The sequence below is a fragment of the Vidua chalybeata genome, chromosome 1 (assembly GCF_026979565.1).
Source record: "Vidua chalybeata isolate OUT-0048 chromosome 1, bVidCha1 merged haplotype, whole genome shotgun sequence".
Classification (NCBI taxonomy): Eukaryota; Metazoa; Chordata; class Aves; order Passeriformes; family Viduidae; genus Vidua; species Vidua chalybeata.
Genome location: NC_071530.1, coordinates 14,424,083 through 14,443,254, shown reverse-complemented (window position 1 = coordinate 14,443,254; position 19,172 = coordinate 14,424,083). Strand labels below are relative to the sequence as shown.

The 19,172-nt window shown below is 39.6% G+C and overlaps 1 protein-coding gene across 1 annotated transcript in view; it reads right to left on the bottom strand.

Moving 5' to 3' along the window:
* Positions 1-3,511: 3,511 nt before the first annotated feature.
* The window catches only part of ITGB1 (integrin subunit beta 1), a 43,144-nt gene continuing 27,483 nt past the window's right edge, over positions 3,512-19,172 (bottom strand). The window contains exons 9-16 of the mRNA XM_053952646.1: positions 18,941-19,030; positions 18,161-18,301; positions 17,826-18,028; positions 16,604-16,842; positions 14,949-15,171; positions 13,951-14,183; positions 11,715-11,881; positions 3,512-4,740 (exon numbers count right to left, since the gene is read on the bottom strand). Coding sequence (XP_053808621.1) covers positions 4,675-4,740; positions 11,715-11,881; positions 13,951-14,183; positions 14,949-15,171; positions 16,604-16,842; positions 17,826-18,028; positions 18,161-18,301; positions 18,941-19,030 — 1,362 coding nt within the window. The 3' untranslated portion in view covers positions 3,512-4,674. The remainder of the gene's footprint in view (positions 4,741-11,714; positions 11,882-13,950; positions 14,184-14,948; positions 15,172-16,603; positions 16,843-17,825; positions 18,029-18,160; positions 18,302-18,940; positions 19,031-19,172) is intronic.

Sequence of the window (19,172 nt, the reverse complement as noted above, 5' to 3'; positions counted from 1 at the left end):
TTTATTTTGTAATTCCCTGCACAGAAACTGGTGTGCAACTTTTATGTCATCCTCCTCTGTGTCTTTTCTCAGTTTATCCATTCCCTTTATCTTTGCTGAGAAGGCTGAAACTGAAGTGGTACTCAAACTTTAGTCCTTTTTTTATTAAAAAAAAAAAAAATACTGTTTTCTGTTTTGCTTTTTACTCTTTTTTCTACTTATGCTGTGTGTTTTATTGACTGTTACCAAGTATTAAACTGATGGTATTTTATTTCCTGAGCAGGCACCAGTAGACTGTCACTGAATACAAGCAGGTAATGACTGATTTGTACCCTTTAGCTTGGTTTAAATGTATGGATTTGGTTTTCCAAGGGGACAGCAGTGGATGTTATCTCCCCTTCAGTACAGCTTGAGACACTGTTTGCCACAACATGGTTACAGACAGGGTGCTGGAGTTTATGGCAGACAAGAGGACAGTGAGGCAGGTTGAAAACTGCCTGAAATGCCAGGGCTGAGGGAGCTGTGAGTGGTGGCACAAATCTGGAGGCCAGCCACCTCTGGTGGATCCAAGGGCTTGACATCGGGCCCCTCCCAGTTCAACATCCCCTAGAATGACCTGGATGATGGGGCACACCCTCAGCACCTCCACAGATGAACAAAACTGGGAGGAGTGGCTGGTTCACTGGGGGCTGGTGCTGTGGGGGGACCTGGCAGACCAGGAATGGAAAGAAACTGGGAATGGAAGAAACCTTTTGACATTCAATGAAGGGAAGAGCCAAGACCGGCTCCTGGGGAAGAATAACCCCAAGCCCCAGCACACACTGGGGTCCAGTGTGTGGAAAGCAGCCCTGCAGAAGGACCTTGCTGGTCCTGGTGACAACACAACGACCAGGCAGTGCCTCACTGCCCTCATGGCAAAGGTGGCCAGTGGTGTCTTGGACTGCACTGAGAGGGGTGTGCCATGGTTGAAGAGTCACCCATGGCACCTCTCAGATTAGAGAACCGGTCACTGAGTTCCTGTGCTGTGCTTTTTAACCTTCTGTCTTAATAGCTGTTTATTCTTTTGAAGACTTTCTTCACATCCCCTGGAAGTTTCTGTAATGGTCCTTAATGCAAAGCATTGTTAGAAGGCTTTGGAAGTCCAGTTGTATGAAATGATCTCTTTGCATGTTGCTCAAAGTTCACATTTGTGAGATGTAACATCCCTCTTCCACCGTATGTCACACTTATCCCTGTGTCCACTTATAATTCCTACCAGACAGTGGTAGAAACAGCTGGGTAGCTTTTTTATTTTAAGTTCCAGAAAGCCTCTTAAAAATTGAGACTATGTATGTTAGCCATTTCCCATTCATATGGCAATGAGACCTAGCACTTGTCCTTGAGTTCCTTAAGCCTTCTCAAATTATTAGCATTGGCTTTTGGCAGCTTGCTGCTATTCCTTCTGTTGATTCCTCTCTAGAATATTTTGTTGACACTCCATTTTGAGTAATTTCTCTGGTATTTTCCCTCTGCTGGGGAATATTAGGTTGGCTATCTCATGAAACTGCCATAAGAAATATATAAGCAAAGAATGAGTTTACATATTCTGTCATTTCTTTATTCCAACTGTCCTTCTTAATCTCGGTGTCAGACTTTTTCTTACAGTGTATTTACTATTTCTTGTGCCTTTCATGAGGAACTAAATCCTCTTTAGCATACTTCTAATGTTTAATTTTTTTTATATTTTCAGCTTTTTCAAGGACATCTTTGATCAGCTGCTTTTACTGCCTTTTTAATCCAGCCTTCTCTTTGTGTAATCTTTCTAAAATCTTCCTTGAACAGGTTCTCTGGTGCCCAAGAAAAATTTGGTGGCTCCTTAAATTAATTTTATTTTCCCATTCTGCAATTAGGCATTACTATAGTAGATGGATTGACTAACAACTGTCTTATTTTTAGAGTTTCTGATATTATTCTGATTGTATTGTTATTATTCTGATACTATGCTATGTCAGCACCCTCATTAAAAACATTCTCAAGTACTTTGAAATTATGTCCTACAGTGTTTTTTTTTTATCTGCAATTTATCCATTTTATTGAGATGGGGTTAATGTATTTATTATCATTAATGAACATTCACTGGAGTTACATTGCAGCAATCTGTGTTCTGATAGTTGTATTCATAGCTGCTAATAAATATTTTCTTTCTGCTAGATAAATGCTTTGGCAGCAACTGATTTTTCAAAAAGAAAATCAGAAGTGCTTGAAAAACACCTTCTAAATAGTAGAAATGTGTATTCTGTTCCAGTAGAAGCTAGAATATATTCACCACCTCTACTTCATCAGTATTTTACTTAACTAAAAGCTTCTCCTTTTTATCCTACTCACATACTATGTTCCTCTGAGAATGAATTTTTACTTGTTACGGAAAAGAACATACTGTAGCTTTTGCAGAAACGGAAAAAACCCATCAGCATCCCCAGAGCATCAATTTATCAGTCCAGATTCCTCATGTGTACGTGCTCAAGACTGTGCTAAGACTACTTTCCAAGCAGACTTAGAGGTAGTTTTAAGGTAGGAGGCTCAACATACTATTGCAAAATAAGTTAATTAATAAATCACATGATTACAGAGAACTATTTTCTTTAGCTGACTTGTAGTTTTGTTGATAGTTTCTATAAGAAACTCTGATTATTACAACTGCCATAAAACAATTCTATCTTAGCTTTTTATTTACTAAAGAGGAGTTGAGGAGATGGATGGATTAAGGATAGTCAGACTATGGGTATATTAACTGTAATTATTTTAAAACAGAGAAACTGCTGGGATCCTACATGTGGCTTGTGTGAGATCAGTTTTCTGGGACTATGCACTGCTATTGACTCTAAGAGTTCACTGCTCTGTCAACTGGCAGAATCCAGGCACGTACTTGAGGACACTATTTACAAACCAAGGAGGATTCACAACAACTTCTGGTTCCCAGCATCTAGATTTTCTCCTACTTGAACTACGTCTTCTCTCTTAGCTGCATCATCCAATCCTGCTTTAAAGCAAATCCCACAATCTGTGACACTTATCTTGAATCTGATCCTGTAGGATGGCAGCTGTTCTCTCTCATTTAAGCAACTGTTCACTTGGAGATATTAAGCAGCTTCCATCTGCCTGGAAGCCTCTACTGGAAACCCAGTTCAGACAAGGGTTTAGAAAAGCTCTCTTAATGGGCCACTTAAATTCAAAGCCTTCAGCATCTCTGTGGAAAAGCAGCCTGCCGATCCACAAAAGCATTTTGAAACCAGACTTGTTAAGGAAACTGCAGAACATGTAACATAATGAGTGGACACAACCAGGTTAATGCACATGTAATTAAATATTGGCCTAATTTGGGAGCACTGGTAATACTGAATAGGGGACAGTGTTCCTAAAGGTCAGCTTCCTGTGTGACATTAACTCCTTTCAGGGCAAGTTTGGTATTATTACAATTATTACCTTGCAGAGACACAATTCTCAGGTTTTTTGAATAGTATCAACTTCTACAAGATAAAGAGACGAGATCAAGTATTTTAAGGTACTTTTATTTAATAAATAACTTCAGTAATAGCACTGTAAAAAGTGAACATCTGTTAAAATAAAAAGGCACTTAAAACAAGAATATGACTATGATGCAGTTTGAATGGTCAGAGGCAAATATACATGGCACATGTCAAGAATGATGTGTGACTTGTCACATGAGAAACTACGCAATCTTAGCTATGGGGTAAAGGCAAATTTACAGCTAAGACTGCTCAAAAAAAAAAAAAGAAAAAAAAACACCTTGTGTTGATACAAAAATATTACAAAAAGAATCGCAACCAAATACATTAAAAAGATTAGAAGGTGACAAAGCACCAGGCTTGAAAGCAAAGAAACATGACAGAATAAAGACACAGCATCACATAAGGCCCTTAGGTGATCTGAGGATGTCTTGGTAAGGTACTTCATGATACTGCCACCCAGGGCTTGAATTTACAAAGAAAAACTAAGTAAGTTACCAGTCAGCAACTTCTTCAGTAATGGCACATGTTTTAAAGCTATTTTTTCCTTCTTAACATTCTTCTCAAAACTTTTCATTTTAACCATAACCTGGCAATATGCAACTTGAAAATCAAAGGTAAGTATGCACACGCTTTTCAGTCTTTTACACTGCTCCCCTCCAGCTTACTCAACTTACCAAATACTTAATCATACATCTAGCAAGTCAAAGACCAATTAACCACCAGCTCCATGCTACATGAGTTTAATTACATCTGCAAACTCAAGCCCTGATCTCCCTGTAAAGCTAAAAACTTTAATACTAAATGGCTAGGCAGAGCCCTCATGCTGATTGCTTTAACCCCTTCCCCCCCAGTCCTGCCATGCAGCATCACGCCCTGCACAAGACCTGAATTCACAGCATGGGAATGGGAAAGGTCAAAAAGGCACCATGTGACCTGGGCTGACTAGGTTACACAGTCTCAAGTTTTTTTTTGTCCAACCTCTGGCACCAATTACTCTTATTTGCGAAAAAAAAAAAAAAAAAAAAAAAAAAATTAAAAATATTACATATGGTACATTTTCACATAGGAAAACAAACCTATATGTAATGAATTAGTAAAATCACTGCAGTTTGCCCTAAATCTATCTTATTGTGACTACAAAAGTTGCTATACTGCATACAGTGTTGTGAAGTTATACAAGCAGTGTTCATTTTCCCTCATATTTAGGATTGACCACAGTTGTCACTGCACTCTTGTAAATAGGATTTTCACCCTGGAAAAAGAAAAAAAAATATATTAGCATTTAAAGATATGTAAAAAGATATGTGTTTGCAAGAAGCATAAAAACTAGTGTAAGAAATTACCCATTAATACTTTGTTTGTACACACAAACAGCTTAAGTCAAACTAGTTTTCCTACTAGCAACTTGAACAAAGGCATGCACAGCTAATAAATAAAGCAAAGGGTTAGCAGGCTCCTGTTCCATTGGCAGCACAGAATTCCTTGGAGGCAGCTGAACCTCGCAGGCTCATCTCAGGGCTGAGCCATCACCCAGGGCTCTGCAGCCCAAGGCATCTTATAGAGAAGAACAGAACTGTAAACAACATTGTTTGACACCCAGGACTGACCACAGACCACATTCTGCTATAATAAACATTTAAATAGCTTATCTTACATTGTAATTGAATTCTAGAAACAACATGGAAAGACTTCTAGTATTTTGCTAATACACAGTCAATATTTACAGTGAACATTCAGTACTTGTCATTCTCATTTGATTCCTGCAGGTCTCCCCAACCCCCATAAGGGCAAAATGTACAGATAAAACAAAGAAACTTTTGTACTGGTGCAGATGCTGTAATAAAAAAATTATTTCTACTGATATGAGACAAGCCTACAGAACAATTACATCTCTCTTGCTGAAGATTTAAAAACCCATAAATTAAGCTTATTTTAAGCTTCCTTTTTTTCCCGGGTTTCCTTCTATCTCAGTAAATCTTACTCCATTTATGACATCCTTGCACACCTCAGATGAACAGCTTGAACTCAATATTAAGAGATAAATCTTCACAGGAGAAAGGACCACTGCTAGAACATCCTGGAGCTGCAGCTCTGAGCTCTTAGCACAGCCTGAACCTCAGCCTAAATGAATGTTGTCTGCCAGCATGAAGCTCTTCTGTGCATGCACAACTGATTCCTGAGAAAATTCAGCTCAGTGCAGATGTCAGCTCGAGTGCTGCTCTGGCCAGGGCTGTATCCAGCCTTCAGCAGCAGTGATGGAATCTCAGTCCCTTCAGAGTTCCCCCCACCCCAATCTGAGATGGGCTATACAACCATATTAATTCAACTCTATTTACAATATTTCAGGTTAAACCAATTTTTCCTACACTCAATTAAAGGATGCACAAACATCAGGTGTCTATTTTTCAGGGTCACAAACCTGGAAAAAACAGCTAGGAATACCACAGAATGTGCTAAAGGCAAGCAAGAACCTCAGCTGGTGTGAAATTTTCTCATCGTGGTTCCTGGGAAGTTTGCTGCCTTCTGTTTGCCAGGCCCAGCACAGGACGAGTAACTGCTCTACCCCAACAACAGTGGCTGCTGCTGAGGGAGACCCTGCAGCTGCTCTCATGGTTCCTTTCACAGAAAAAGGGTTTTTCCCCTCACAGCCAGCTTCTCTAACATGCAAAGAGCAAGGAGGCACATCCAGTCTCGCCTAGATCCAAGAGACCTGTCCAGCCAGAACCTGGATTGCCAGACAATGGAAGTCAAAGTTCTCTGTTCAGTCTTCTCAAGATCTGAGTCAATGTCACCTGGACAGAGGGGAAGGAGGAGCTGGGAGTTCAGTGCTGGCTGTACTTCACAAATACAGTGTAACAGCCAAAGTCCCTTCCCCCTTCTATCAGTTCCCAGGCAAATGCTGTCTGGATTAGAAGTGTATCACCTACTGGTCTGGGAAGGGATGAGGAGTAGCATTTGGATGGGTTTTTTAAAATTTTAAGTAATGGATAATTATTTCACATAATCATGTGATGTGGCTAGATCTCAGACAGACTAATTAATCAATGCAAAATTATGACCTTCCCCCATATTTTTAGCAAAAGATTTGCAATAGTAACATGCAAATGAAACAGGTAAAACATGCAGGAATGAGGGATTTAATCTGGTACTGAATATCTCTTTATGCCTCAAAGTTCTTGGCAATGTACATTGCTTATTTCCTCGACAAGTTTTAATGGAGAATTCTTAAAAATATAAAGTTTATTATGCAGAGGAAGTCTGTAAGCATAAGAGGCTGCATCATATGCAGAGTAGAAGTTATTGTACAGCTCCTCCATGGCAAGGCATTATGTAATGTTTGTGCTGTTAGCCTCCAACATTTTACAGAACAGACTCCCCCCAGCACAGACAGGGAGTATACATTCACATCTTCTAGTTGTAAAAGAGATAACTTCTACCAGATAGCCAGGAATGGGTCTAAAGGTAAGGACTAAAACTTAGAAATTTGCTAGGTGCTACTCATGCAACTAATTTGAATCTGAAATCAGGTTTAAAACACAATTTGAATAACAGGATTGCAAGTCTTCTACTATACTGCTTTTTGAAGAGAAGTCAGAATTGAAGTTTTCATGGTCTTGATTTAGCATAAGCCCTGTAAGGATATTGAAACTCTATCCTGCCTTCCCTTGCACTTGCACTTCCCAGAAGCATGCAGTGGGATTTAGGTCACTGGATAAAGCACTTGACTAGCTGTCTCCCCATGTCAGGTCAGTGTCTCAGCTCTCATTACAAATAATGGAGATTTAGTCAATATTCACAATTCTTCAGCTTAACCCAACCTGACATTTGATCAGCTAAATAGCTCCTGAGGCTCTACTGCCTCTAATTGCAACACAGGCACCTGACGGATCTGCAGGCTCCTTCCCTGCTCTCTTCTGGTAAAGCCCTGCCTGTTCCAGCCCCACCCCAACCACCCTGCCTTGGGTGCTCTCCTGCAGACAGCTCTGCATTAAAATAAATATCCACTAATCCAACATGATGCTTCCCTTGCTCAGGGCCCCTCACAGCTGGCAGAGGGTATACATTTTCAGACATTAGAAACATTTCAGTTTTTTAATTGGCCACTAAAACATGGGATTCCAAACTTGCTGTCTTAGACAAATAGCATGATTTTAAATGCACCCTTTTCTTCATGGACTGCAGAGAATACACTGGTTTAAGCATGCAGAGTTAGGGAAAACACATTTGCCACATGCCCCTACAACTGAAAACTCCTTGCACACTTAAACCAAAATTAAAATTAACAAACAGTAACTACAAACAAGACTCAGTGAAATACTGAGCAAAATAAAGACGGAGGTACTTTTAAAAAGTACCTTCAACCGAGAAAAAAGAGCTATGTTCTTGCAACAATATTCACTTGCAACTATTCACTTTCAACAATATTCACTTGCAACTATTCACTTCACCTAGACTGGCTGTTCAGAGGACAACAGTTCAGTCCAGTGTCGCATAAAGATAAAACTATTACACAGAATAGTTCTGTGTTCAATTAACCTTCTTATTCTTTTTGCTCCAGGGGCTCAGTGTTTCAACAGTCACTGACATTACCTCCACAGTGGGTTTAAGACCTAAGTCACTGTAAGAAACAGAGTTAAAGCTCATGCCCACGTTGTTCAAGAGCTGGCTGCGACTCCTGCAGCCCCCGCTGCTCCCCCAGCGCTGTTTCTCAGGAGCCCGGGCGGCCGCCAGAGGGCACCGCCAACCCCATCCATCCATCCTTGGGCCACGAACCAGCGCCCACTGAGCGCAGAATTTACAGGAAAGGGATTTACATGAAAGGCATCTCGGCTCCCACACCCAGAGCACGTCCATCGTTCAGCAACAAGATAAATTACAGCACAAAATCCAAGTCAGGAGAAGAACAAGTTCCTGTGATTTTGAGAACTTTTAATTATTTGTGGTTTTTTTTTTTTTTTTGTTTTAACTAATAGCTGCTAATAAGGCTAACCAAATTACTACAGACTTAGTATCTAATATAAATGTGTTTATCACTTGAGGAATTCAAGATGATTGAATTTGGACTCTGTTTGAAGATGCTTAGCAATGCACAAGCTATCCCCACGCAGGAGTGGTAATGGCATTCACTACAGACAGCAGCTTTGCATTTTAAATTTGTGATGCAGCTTTTCAGTCCAGAAGAAATTTATCCTTAGACTTGTTACAAGCATGATTGCACCAAAACTTTTATGGCTGATTGGGGTAGAACCTGGGCAAACAGAACTCTGTTTGAGAGAGGGAAGGGTCACACAAACTGCACAAAGTTAATTTGTGTATGCACACACCTGGAGGGAATCCACTACGGTGTGGTTTTCATATAATGGGATTTCAGATGACTTTCCTACCTTGACATTACAAGGCAACTTCCCATCTAAATGAGAGGCTATGGCAATAATGTAAAACCACCAGAAAATCTTAGCTATTGGGAAAAGCAGGATCTTGTTTTACATCTCATGGCTCACCTACTTTGACAATTCTGACCTCCTCCTTTTTGATGGTCCATAAGAATAGACCCACCTCCCTCTCTCCCCAGACTTCTAATATTTCTATGAATAACAAAAATTATAAAGTCATGTTTAAAAAAACCCAAACCACATCCTTTTACATTTTTAACCTTCACATCTGAGCGAACCAAAAAGGCAGAAGTCAATTCCTCCATTTACACCAGAGGAAAGCTTTTTGCAGGGAACACATTTTGAGGAGAAATGGCAGCACCAAACATTACATCCTGAAGAGTCACAGGATAGAGAACAAGAACACAGAATGGAAGTTACACACCGTATGGTTTGTTAGGCGCTTGTCCTGCATGCAACAGAAAGTACACAATTAGGTGAATGGCAGAAGAACAGGTAACAGAGACCTAACTAGATGGAGTATGTGAAGTGTTAGAAAGGGCCAAAAACTCAATTTCCTCCCCAGAATAATTGGCTCTGGGAGGAAAAATGAAAAGGAGGTGAATGTGGTTGATGTAGCAGGCAAAAGGAATGTTGTTTACAATCCATTTTGGACACGCTGCAAAGTGAAATGTTTGCGAAGAGAAAAGGAAAGTTTATTTCATTGGGAAGGGCTCGGAATGCTACACAGAGTATTTGGAACTGTTGTCACAGTAAGAGCAAGTAAGAGCTTAAATACTCTCAGTTTCTGCTTTCTCCCCTTATTTTTCCTTTACAAAATCTTTTGAATGCAACACTCAAAAAGGGAGACAGCAGACAAATACAGACACTTCCCTTCCACTGGCTTCTGAAAAAAAACTCCATGGACGTTTAATGGATGTGCTACTTTCACAACTTCTTCATTCCTCTCCCTCCAGTCTCATCTCTGCACTACTTTATCTTAATGCTCTTCTGGCATCCATTCCCCATCTCAGCCTCCCTTTCCCTCCTTCCCCAGCAGCTGGGAGTCCCAGGGAAGGAGAACACCTTGAGCACTCATGGAAGGGCAATCTGAGAGTCTGCAGAAGGTATCAACTCATCACTTGGGCTTCATTGACTTCCTCTCCTGGACACTTTGTTACTTCTGGTGTGTTGGGTGTGAAGAGAACTGAACTCAGCAGCTCAAATCCAATGAGGTGCTCAGGTTGAATTTAATTTAGAGGGAGTAAGAAACTGAGTGAAAAATACTTCTAGAGGGGACAAGGATATTTCCTCCTGTCCTGTTAATGTTCCATATCTATGAACAACCTAAAGCTGGCTAGGTTATAAGGACTGTGATAGTGCCAGTTTCAATAGAAATAAGGATGAAAAAAATAGGATGCATATTTAATTATAAAATTACTAGGGTATGCATTTCATACTTTAATTACAGACTAGGTCTAGACTAGTTTAATAAACCAAAGCAGTTTACAAAAAAAAGTAATGCTACTCTGCATTAGCATGTATATATTAGCATTAGCATGTCATACATAGCATGTAGCTATTCTAATAAAAACAGTGATATTTATAGGCTGGGATATTTTAGGAGTACCTCATCTAGCTTAGCAAAAATATTGATTTTAAGCAAACTGACTGCTGATTTGAAGAAACAGAAGACAAAGCATCTCCTGTGTGTCTCTCTACAATCCAAAAATATTCTTCAATCCTAGCAGCTGTTCTATTATGTATCCACACATCAAGAAAAAAAAATTAAAATTACTTGTAGAATAGTTTAAGCCAGTACTGGCAGTATTAGTAAGTAAGCAGTCTCGCTTTCAAAACCAGTTAAAAATTTTCAAGCTGCATTCTTGAAAACCCCACAATCAAAGCAGCAGTAAATACACTGAGCAAGACTCAAACTGTGATTAACTGACTGTGACACACAGTGAGTTTGAAGTGACATGCAAAGGGGAAAAAAAGGAAAGAAAATGAAAGGAGATACAAACTGAGACTTAGAGACCAGCTTTACGTCCATAGTTTGGATTCTTGAAATTGTTAATAGGGCTCTTGTATATTGGATTTTCTTGCTGAAGTAAAAGAAATGGTCAATGTCGAATAATTCAACAGGAAAAAAAAAAAAAAGCAACATTCTCAACTATCACTGAAAAAAAATCATGCTATATATAAAGTGTTAGTAATTTTTTTTTTCCCCCAGTACAAGATTAATCAATTTTCTTGAATAAATCAAAAAGGCTTCCTAGGACAATTTTTTAAAAATATATTTTCTCATCAAGCACATGAGGGCATTGACTTCTACAGAGCTGTAGTGAAGGGGCTCTTGATTAGCAGACTCCTGACATTGCCCAGAGGCAGCGATTCCGGAGTCTATGGAAGCCGATAGACCACAGGCTTGTTTTTCTTGCACATTTCTCTGTTGACTAAGAACTGGGAAGATTTCAACAAACCAGCACCAGCCATGATTTTGTGACTTTATGGAAGACTCCCAACTAACCCTGTGCGAGTATTTATAAGATTTCCTCAATGAGTGCAAAATTTTCTTCTTTGCTTTCCACAGAAATGACTCATCTTTGTAATAAACGTTTTAATCATATGCTGTAAAGCTTGGTAGAACTGCAAAGCTGAACTGTTCTGTCACCATCACATTTCCTCTCTGAAATGTTACTTAAACCTGAGTTACTAACTACTGTTTTCTGCCTCAAGGAATACTTCTAGAGGACTGGTTAGAATCTGAAACACTTTAAAGCACATGAACAAAAATCTTCTGTTTTTCCTCCACTAGTGCAGCTTTTATATATAGCAAAGCTTCTTGACTCACCGTATCCCACTTGGCATTCATCTTCTCCTTTTCAAATTTAGCAAATTCTCTTCTGTCATGAATGATCATTAGTAGTTTCCAAATCAATAATAATGCAAGTCCAATAAGAACAATTCCAGCAACCACACCGGCTACAATGGGAATGATGTCAGGACCGCTGGGGCACTCTGGGGAACAAAGCAAGGGAAACATGATTTTACAAAATTGTAAAGGTAATGCATATCCAGAAGTTATTAATGTTTGATTTTGTACTGAAGCCAGTATTTTGAACATCAGATATGCCAATACTACTTTTCTTTCAAATAACAGAATTTTTGGAATATGTATATCCTGTAACATTCCAGCTTATTTTTATCCTTCTAATTTGTGTTTGATCTTAGCAACAGAGCAACCTGTTCTGATGATAAACTCTATACACTGTTAACCCCTTAAGCTAATTATTTACAGTATTAAAATAACTGGCAACTGTATTTAAACATGCAAGAGCTCCAAGTCAAAGCTGTGGCAGCTGGAGCACAAATGCCAACCAGCAGAAGAGGCCCCCCCCCACAGAAACAGAATATCCTGAGCTGGAAGGGACCCACAAGGATCACTGAGTCCAACTCCTGCCCCTGGACAGGGCAGCCCCAGGAGTCACAGACTGTGCCTGAGAGCATTGTCCAAACACTTCTTGAGCTCTGTCAGGCTCGGTGCTGTGACCACTGCCCTGGAGAGCCTGTTCCTGCTCCCAGCCACTCTCTGGGTGAAGAACCTTTTCCTAATATTCAGCCTAAACCTTCCCTGACACAACTTCAGGCCATTCCCTCATGTCCTGTCACTGGTCACCAGAGAGATCAGTGTGTGCCCCTCCTCTTCTCACGAGGAAGCTGTAGAATGTGATGAGATGCAAGACAATTTAAAGTGGCTGACACAGAAATAATAATCCTCCAAATTAAAATCCAACTCCACTATTAACACAAAATTCCCAATAATCACAAACTGCAGAAAGGCTTTTGCAGAGCTCAGTGCACAGACTGAAGGAGTCCGAAGCAAATTAATGCAAGTCCTCTGCAATAGAAAACTGTGGATAGAACACAGCTTCCCCCCACTGCAGACTCCCTATCTTCATAGCTGCCTCTGCAAGAGTGAGGATAGTGGGAAGGGACACGACAGGAATTCCTTGGGAGCCAGTAAGGAACAAGTGTCCAGAGCTGGCCAGAGCTTGTTCCTTCAGCACTTGTATGGCACAAATTAAGGTGCCTCCTCATGCACGATGGGCTTGATTCACCCAAATGCTGACCCAAAGCAGCAGAAGTTTGTACATGAAAAGTTCAGGCCCCAAAAGCATAGGGCATGTATGGCTTGTCCTAGGAGATAGAGCTCAAGTCGCTCCTCTATACTGTGGACTATTTTTGTACAGAATTTAAAGCATTCTGAATTCAAGCAGTATTTATTTCTAAGAGCCACTAGCCACTGGACTGTGTAAAGTCATGATCATCAAAATGATAAATTCTGTCTCTAAGGTGTGCATTTTCTATCAGGCTTTTAAAAATCAGGAGACCACAAACTGCTAATATACAGAACCATAAATTCTGCACTGTTAGATGCAATATCCAGTGATTCAAACTAACAATACTCTTGGTAAATAAATGGTAAATTACTGATTGAGTTATAGAATTGTTCTCACTTTTTTTTTCTATCAGAAGATTGATCTATTAGGGATTAACTAAACAAAATTATTTTGGGATCTATTACTGAAGGTACCACAGTCAAGTAAAAGCAAAGGTTTTCAGCATAAAAAAATTCAAGCAGTTTGCAGCATAGTACACAATTTTATGTAGACTGATCCCAAATTATTAAGAAAAGGAAAAGAAAAAAAGGAACAAAACCCCACAGACACCATTGTTCATTACCTGTAGCAGAAGCCTAGTAAAAAAAAAAAAAAAATTTATCTAAATAGGACTTGCTACAGGAAAAAGTAGAGAGTACATCAAATGCAAACAGGAAATGTTTCAACAAATCTGATTTACCTTTTGTTTTTAAAAAATAGAATATGTTTCTATCAGCCCAAGGGTTTGAAAAATCTAGATTTAGGGATGTTTTTTCTAAAGCCACTCAGACATGCACAACTGTACTTGAGTAACAGGCACCTGCTTCTGAATGCATTTAACTCGCCCAAATCAACCAGAGGTACTTTGTAGCACCCAACAACCACAAATTAACAACAAAGGAGGAACAGGCAACATCATGTTCCTACCTGGGGTCTCCACCACGTGGACATTGGCTTCACCGTTTGAGTTGACAGAATAAGTGAAGTAGAACCAGCAGTCATCAACATCCTTCTCTTTGCAGTGGGACAGGGGGTCGGGCTGGCCGGGCTGCGGCAGCTTGTCCCGGCTGTCCACGCGCGTCATGTTGAAGTGCATACATTCCTGGGAACACGTCTCCTTCTTCTCTCCCTTATCGAAAGCTCTGCACTGAACACAGTCCCTGGGCAAGAACAAAACAGAGGCAGTGCTTTTGAATGTGTTCATGGAAGATTTCTAGCATTTAAACTCAAGAAATGTTATGGAGAAAATATCGGGGAAACAGCCCAAGTAAACCAACCCTTTTGCCATAAAGGTTAGGAAAAAAAATAAAGACATGGCTTTGTACCAGACAGAACATTTATATACCTTGAGATTAACAAAAGCCCTTTTCATAAACTCCTCTTTTCCTGTATGACCCACGGGTTTTAAGGACAGAAAAAAACCCAAACTTTTTCAACACCTCTACCTGGGAAATGAATACTCTCAGACAAGGCACTGTAAGAACAGGGCACTTACAGTGGAACACACACAGGTTAAAAAGAACAAACTCAGTGACGAGCTTTACAGTGGGGTGTCACTGAATAATTCATTGAAAAAAGCAGATTGAACAGGATTTTTATACTAAAAAGACCAAACTTTTTTCTCATCAGAAAGTGAGTTGCACAGGAATCTATTAGCCACTAATCCTAAACATATTTCAAAGTTTTCATGCAGAAAATGCTAGGTTTCTAAAAACCTGGATTTTCAAAGGGAAGGATGCAAATTTCACTGGCCCACAGAGGTCTAGATTTAGTTTTTGACTGTCAAGTTAGTAATTTTGGGAGTATTTCTTTTAACCAAATATCTTAGCTGAAGTTTTAACTATCAAAAGCTTTGTTTTAAAAATCCTCACGTATCACAAACTCAAAATGCACAGAAGCTGGGACTTGGCTTTCTGGGTACGTACTTGTGCTCTGCACAGACACCGAGGCAAGTCTGACACATTTCACACGTGGGGCCTTGGAATTTGGGATCTGTACAGTTACAGGTGCCACATTCACAGATTCCTCTTCCATTGCAAATCTGCCCATTAGATGCCATACATGGTGTAGTATCCAAAGAACAATCGCAGGCGCTGCCAGTGAAGTTGGGGAAACACTCGCACACTCTGCACTTGCAGATCCCGTTTCCTGTGCAGTGAAGAGGTATTGCAATGAAATCAAGTCTAATATGAAAAAATCTGTGACAGTGAGAAATAAATGTTCACCACCTCAGGGCAGATAAAAGAAAAAGAAACCATGGTGAAGACATAATGAAGACTCTAATGAATTAAGAGGTACAAAATAAATTTTAGTTCCTTGGAAGACTACTTGCAGGCATTTGTCCCTTTTCCATTTGGATTTCCTTTCATAAACAAAACAACAAGACTCAGGAATATCAGATCAAGAATAGTATAATGTGATGACCATATCCCCTGGGTGGAGAGCTTCAGTTCACAATCTTGTATGCACTGACCACTATATGAAAATACAGACAGATACAGACTGCTATAGCTAAATAGACCGCTCCTGTCTTCATATCTATCACTATACAAATGTATAAAGCAAGACTTAAAAAGATGAGGAGTGCACTGAGTATTCAAAACACAGAAAAATGAAACAGCTTTGGCTCCACAGGACACCAACGTTCAGCTGCTGTACTTCTGACCTCACACACCCAACCCAACTTCATGCTCCTTACACTCTCTGCACAAGAAACACGATGCCTTTATACTGATCTGGATGAAAAGGAAAGATCTTTGGGTACACCCCTCCTTCTCCAATGAATGAAATGTTTCAGTCAACACTTTCCTTTCACCGTGTATTCTGGAACATCACCATTACATCCATCTTTGTGGAGCAATAGTGGACTCTGACCAAATCAGACAACTGAGGTATTCTCATCACTCAGTTAGAGCTTAGTGGCTTCTCTGTTTTATTTTTGCATCACAGAAAACACTGAGGTAGTAGTTACACTCCTACCAGATACTCTCACATGCAAAGCAACAAAATAATTTAGACACTGGCTGCTGAATGGTTTTTTAAATTGCTTTTGATTTCAGGAATTAACTATCATCAAAACCTTGCTTCAAGTGCTTCAGGTGTTTTTCTGGATCTTGCACATTCTCATCTTCACTTACCTTTCAGAACAGTGTCAAGCATCTCACTGTTACCCTGTCAAGCACTCACAATTACAAGTAAGCTGAGAGCATTCTCTCTTTCTATTGACACAGTGGTTACACTGAGCTAGTTTAACATTACAATCTCAGGACAGTTGTCTCAGCCTTCTTTATTGTAATACCTGAGAGTAATTCTGCAATAAACAGCAGAAGTCAAGTTCACATTACACCCTTCTTGGAGCTGTGATTCAAGGAAGGTGAAATGTGCATTAACAGACTATAAGTTCAGAGGGCTGTTTTATTAATAGACAAGTGCTTGTAATCATTAAACCTGTGAGAATCCTTATCTCTATTATAAAGTGGCTTTGATCTTTTAGCTAAGTATCCCCACTCTGCTGGGTAGAGAAGACAGACTTGTGAACTGCTGACCAGCTTTGCCTGCAGAAAGCTAAAGCATTTCTCACCTCCACAGATTAAACCATTTGATCGATCACAGTTGAAGTTGTCACATTCACAGTATTTGCCAGAATACACCTCATTGGTGTTCTCCCTTTTCTTGCACACACATTGTCCACAAATGCATTCTCCATTGTTACTGCAGATTTCTGTGCTGTTCTCCCTCCTGCAGTAAGCATCCATATCCTCACTATTTACTTCATCTGTGCTACATTCACATAGTCTTCCAATACGTCCTTCATTGCATCTGCAAGGTAAAAACACGACTGAAAACCTTAATTGAAAGTCACACAAAAAAAGGCCACAAGAATAGCACAAAGAACAGGAGTAAAAGTGACTACTCTCTCAATATTGAGATGCTCCAACTTAAACCTCAAATGAGGTTTCCAGCTGACCCCTATGTACTAGTTCTTGAAGGCACTGGAGCAAACTGGACTAAGTTGCTTTTATGCTGATTATCTTACCTCTTATACCAGGTGAGAGATGTGTGTCACCCCCTCTAACTAAATTGTCACATAAACATTATTAATCCCTCTCTCATGTGACAGAACAATAATTTTTTTCTCAAGTGACAGCAACTGTTCCCTGTAACTGCTGTTGTATTTCAATGAAAAGGTTTCCTATGAACAGCAATTAAGGAGAATAGATGATCTTCAGAGCTGCCAAACTGAGATCTTCAGGGATCAGCCAAGGGTAAGATATAGATGAGCAAATGGAAGTTGCTCTTTGTTCCCATCAGTAATTGACAGACTGTTACATGTTGTCCACCAGAGACAACAGATCATTGGGAAACTGCTGCATTTACAAAAACAAAAGGCTGTGCTTACCCACAGACCTGTTCTCGCCCACGTGAAACCAAGTGGACACCAGTGACAGTGACATCAAGTATAAGAAGTTTTTCTACACATATATGGGAAAATCTGCTCTCTTGATTTAAAAAGAAACTGATCTATATCCTTTAAAGTACTGACTCAAGGCCAAATTTGAATTCTGACTCCTATAATAATGCTGTTCTAATGATCAACATTTAAGCATAGGGATTATTTGCAGAGATATGGCAGTATTTCAGAGTATCCTAAAAGAAACAGGCCTGTAACAGCAATTCTTGCTCTTTCACACAAAAAAAAAAAATAAAAATATTAGTAAACACAAGTAAACCCTAATTAAGGAAACAAAGATCTTGCTCATATTTCTTTTTTGCAAAAATAAAGAAATTTTCTATTTATTTACCTGCACGCACCACATTCAAATGTTCCATTTCCTGCATGGCAGGCTGGACTATTAGGTTCTCCTTCACTCTGACACTGACACTCACAGATGAACTGGAGATTAATTTCAACTTCTTCAGTGAATCCCAGTGGTTTAATTTTAATTGTTTCATTTTGTTCTTTCTTTGGACATTCATTAGCTGTTATATTAATCTCAAATCTAACCTGCAAAAAAAGAAAAATGGAGTGTCATGTTACTACAAGTTTTGTCTGTACTATTAAAAAGAAATGCTGTGTTGGACATTTTAAGTGCATTTTGTATTTGAGCAGCAGCACTGTGAGTATACTGTGAGTTACCTCATCTCCAATTGAAATGTTAGAACACTTCCTTCCATCTTCTTGTGTGTCATTCACTCCATTCTTGCAGAAAGACTTGTAACTGATTGTCACTCCTTTTGGTAGCTTAGTATTTTCCAGGATAACCTCTGAAGAAAGGGACTGAAACAACAGTTATTACCTAATTTCAAACTGAGTTGCAGAAGTGTTCTGTTGAAGAACAGACATTATACAGCTATGCCCAGTCTAAGCACCAACCCCACAGAATTACTGAAGTTCCAATGTGCTGAGAAACACCAGCCCAGGGCTGCCCGAAGTCAGGCTGTGGTGATTCCTTCCCATGTCTGAACTTGTTACAAGGTCAGGACAGGTCTCCACAGATGTTGGAGGCACTCATTTACCCCACGTACTCCAAAGGAGAAGTGAGGCTCATTTACACACAATGTAGCAATGAAGAAAATATTGTGGGGCCAAAGCCAGCTAAATGGCCTTCTTTGCTAACACTTGGAAAGAAGGTAAAAGTGGAGAAGCTGAAGGAACAGTGTGGGTCTTGGTTGTGAATTTTGTTTTTTGAAAGGGAAAACGTGGATGGTAAGTTTTCCTTGTAATGTCATTTTAAATGACTTTAGGAGGGTATCTTTTTACTCATCTAACCTCTTACTGCCATAGAGGCTTAATATTTAGTATGGTTTTACAGCAATGGAGTGCGCTTATAGTGTAGAACACCAACTAATCCACCTTAGAGTCTCTGCTTGAAAAACTTAGGAGCAAGAAAAATTAACACAAAAAATCTGAACTTACATTGTATGCATCAATGATCAGCTGAATCACATTGCTGGAATTTGAAGACAATGTTCCCACTGCTGATTTTGGTATCAGATTTTTCAGTTCCTTTCAATATTGACAAAAAAGAAGGAAAAGTACAGTCTTACTAGCAAACAGAGTATAATTTGCAGCACAAATGGTGAGATAATGCATTAGTGGATTAACTAGTCAAGTATTTCAGAAAATAAAGCTGTATTGCCAGTGATGA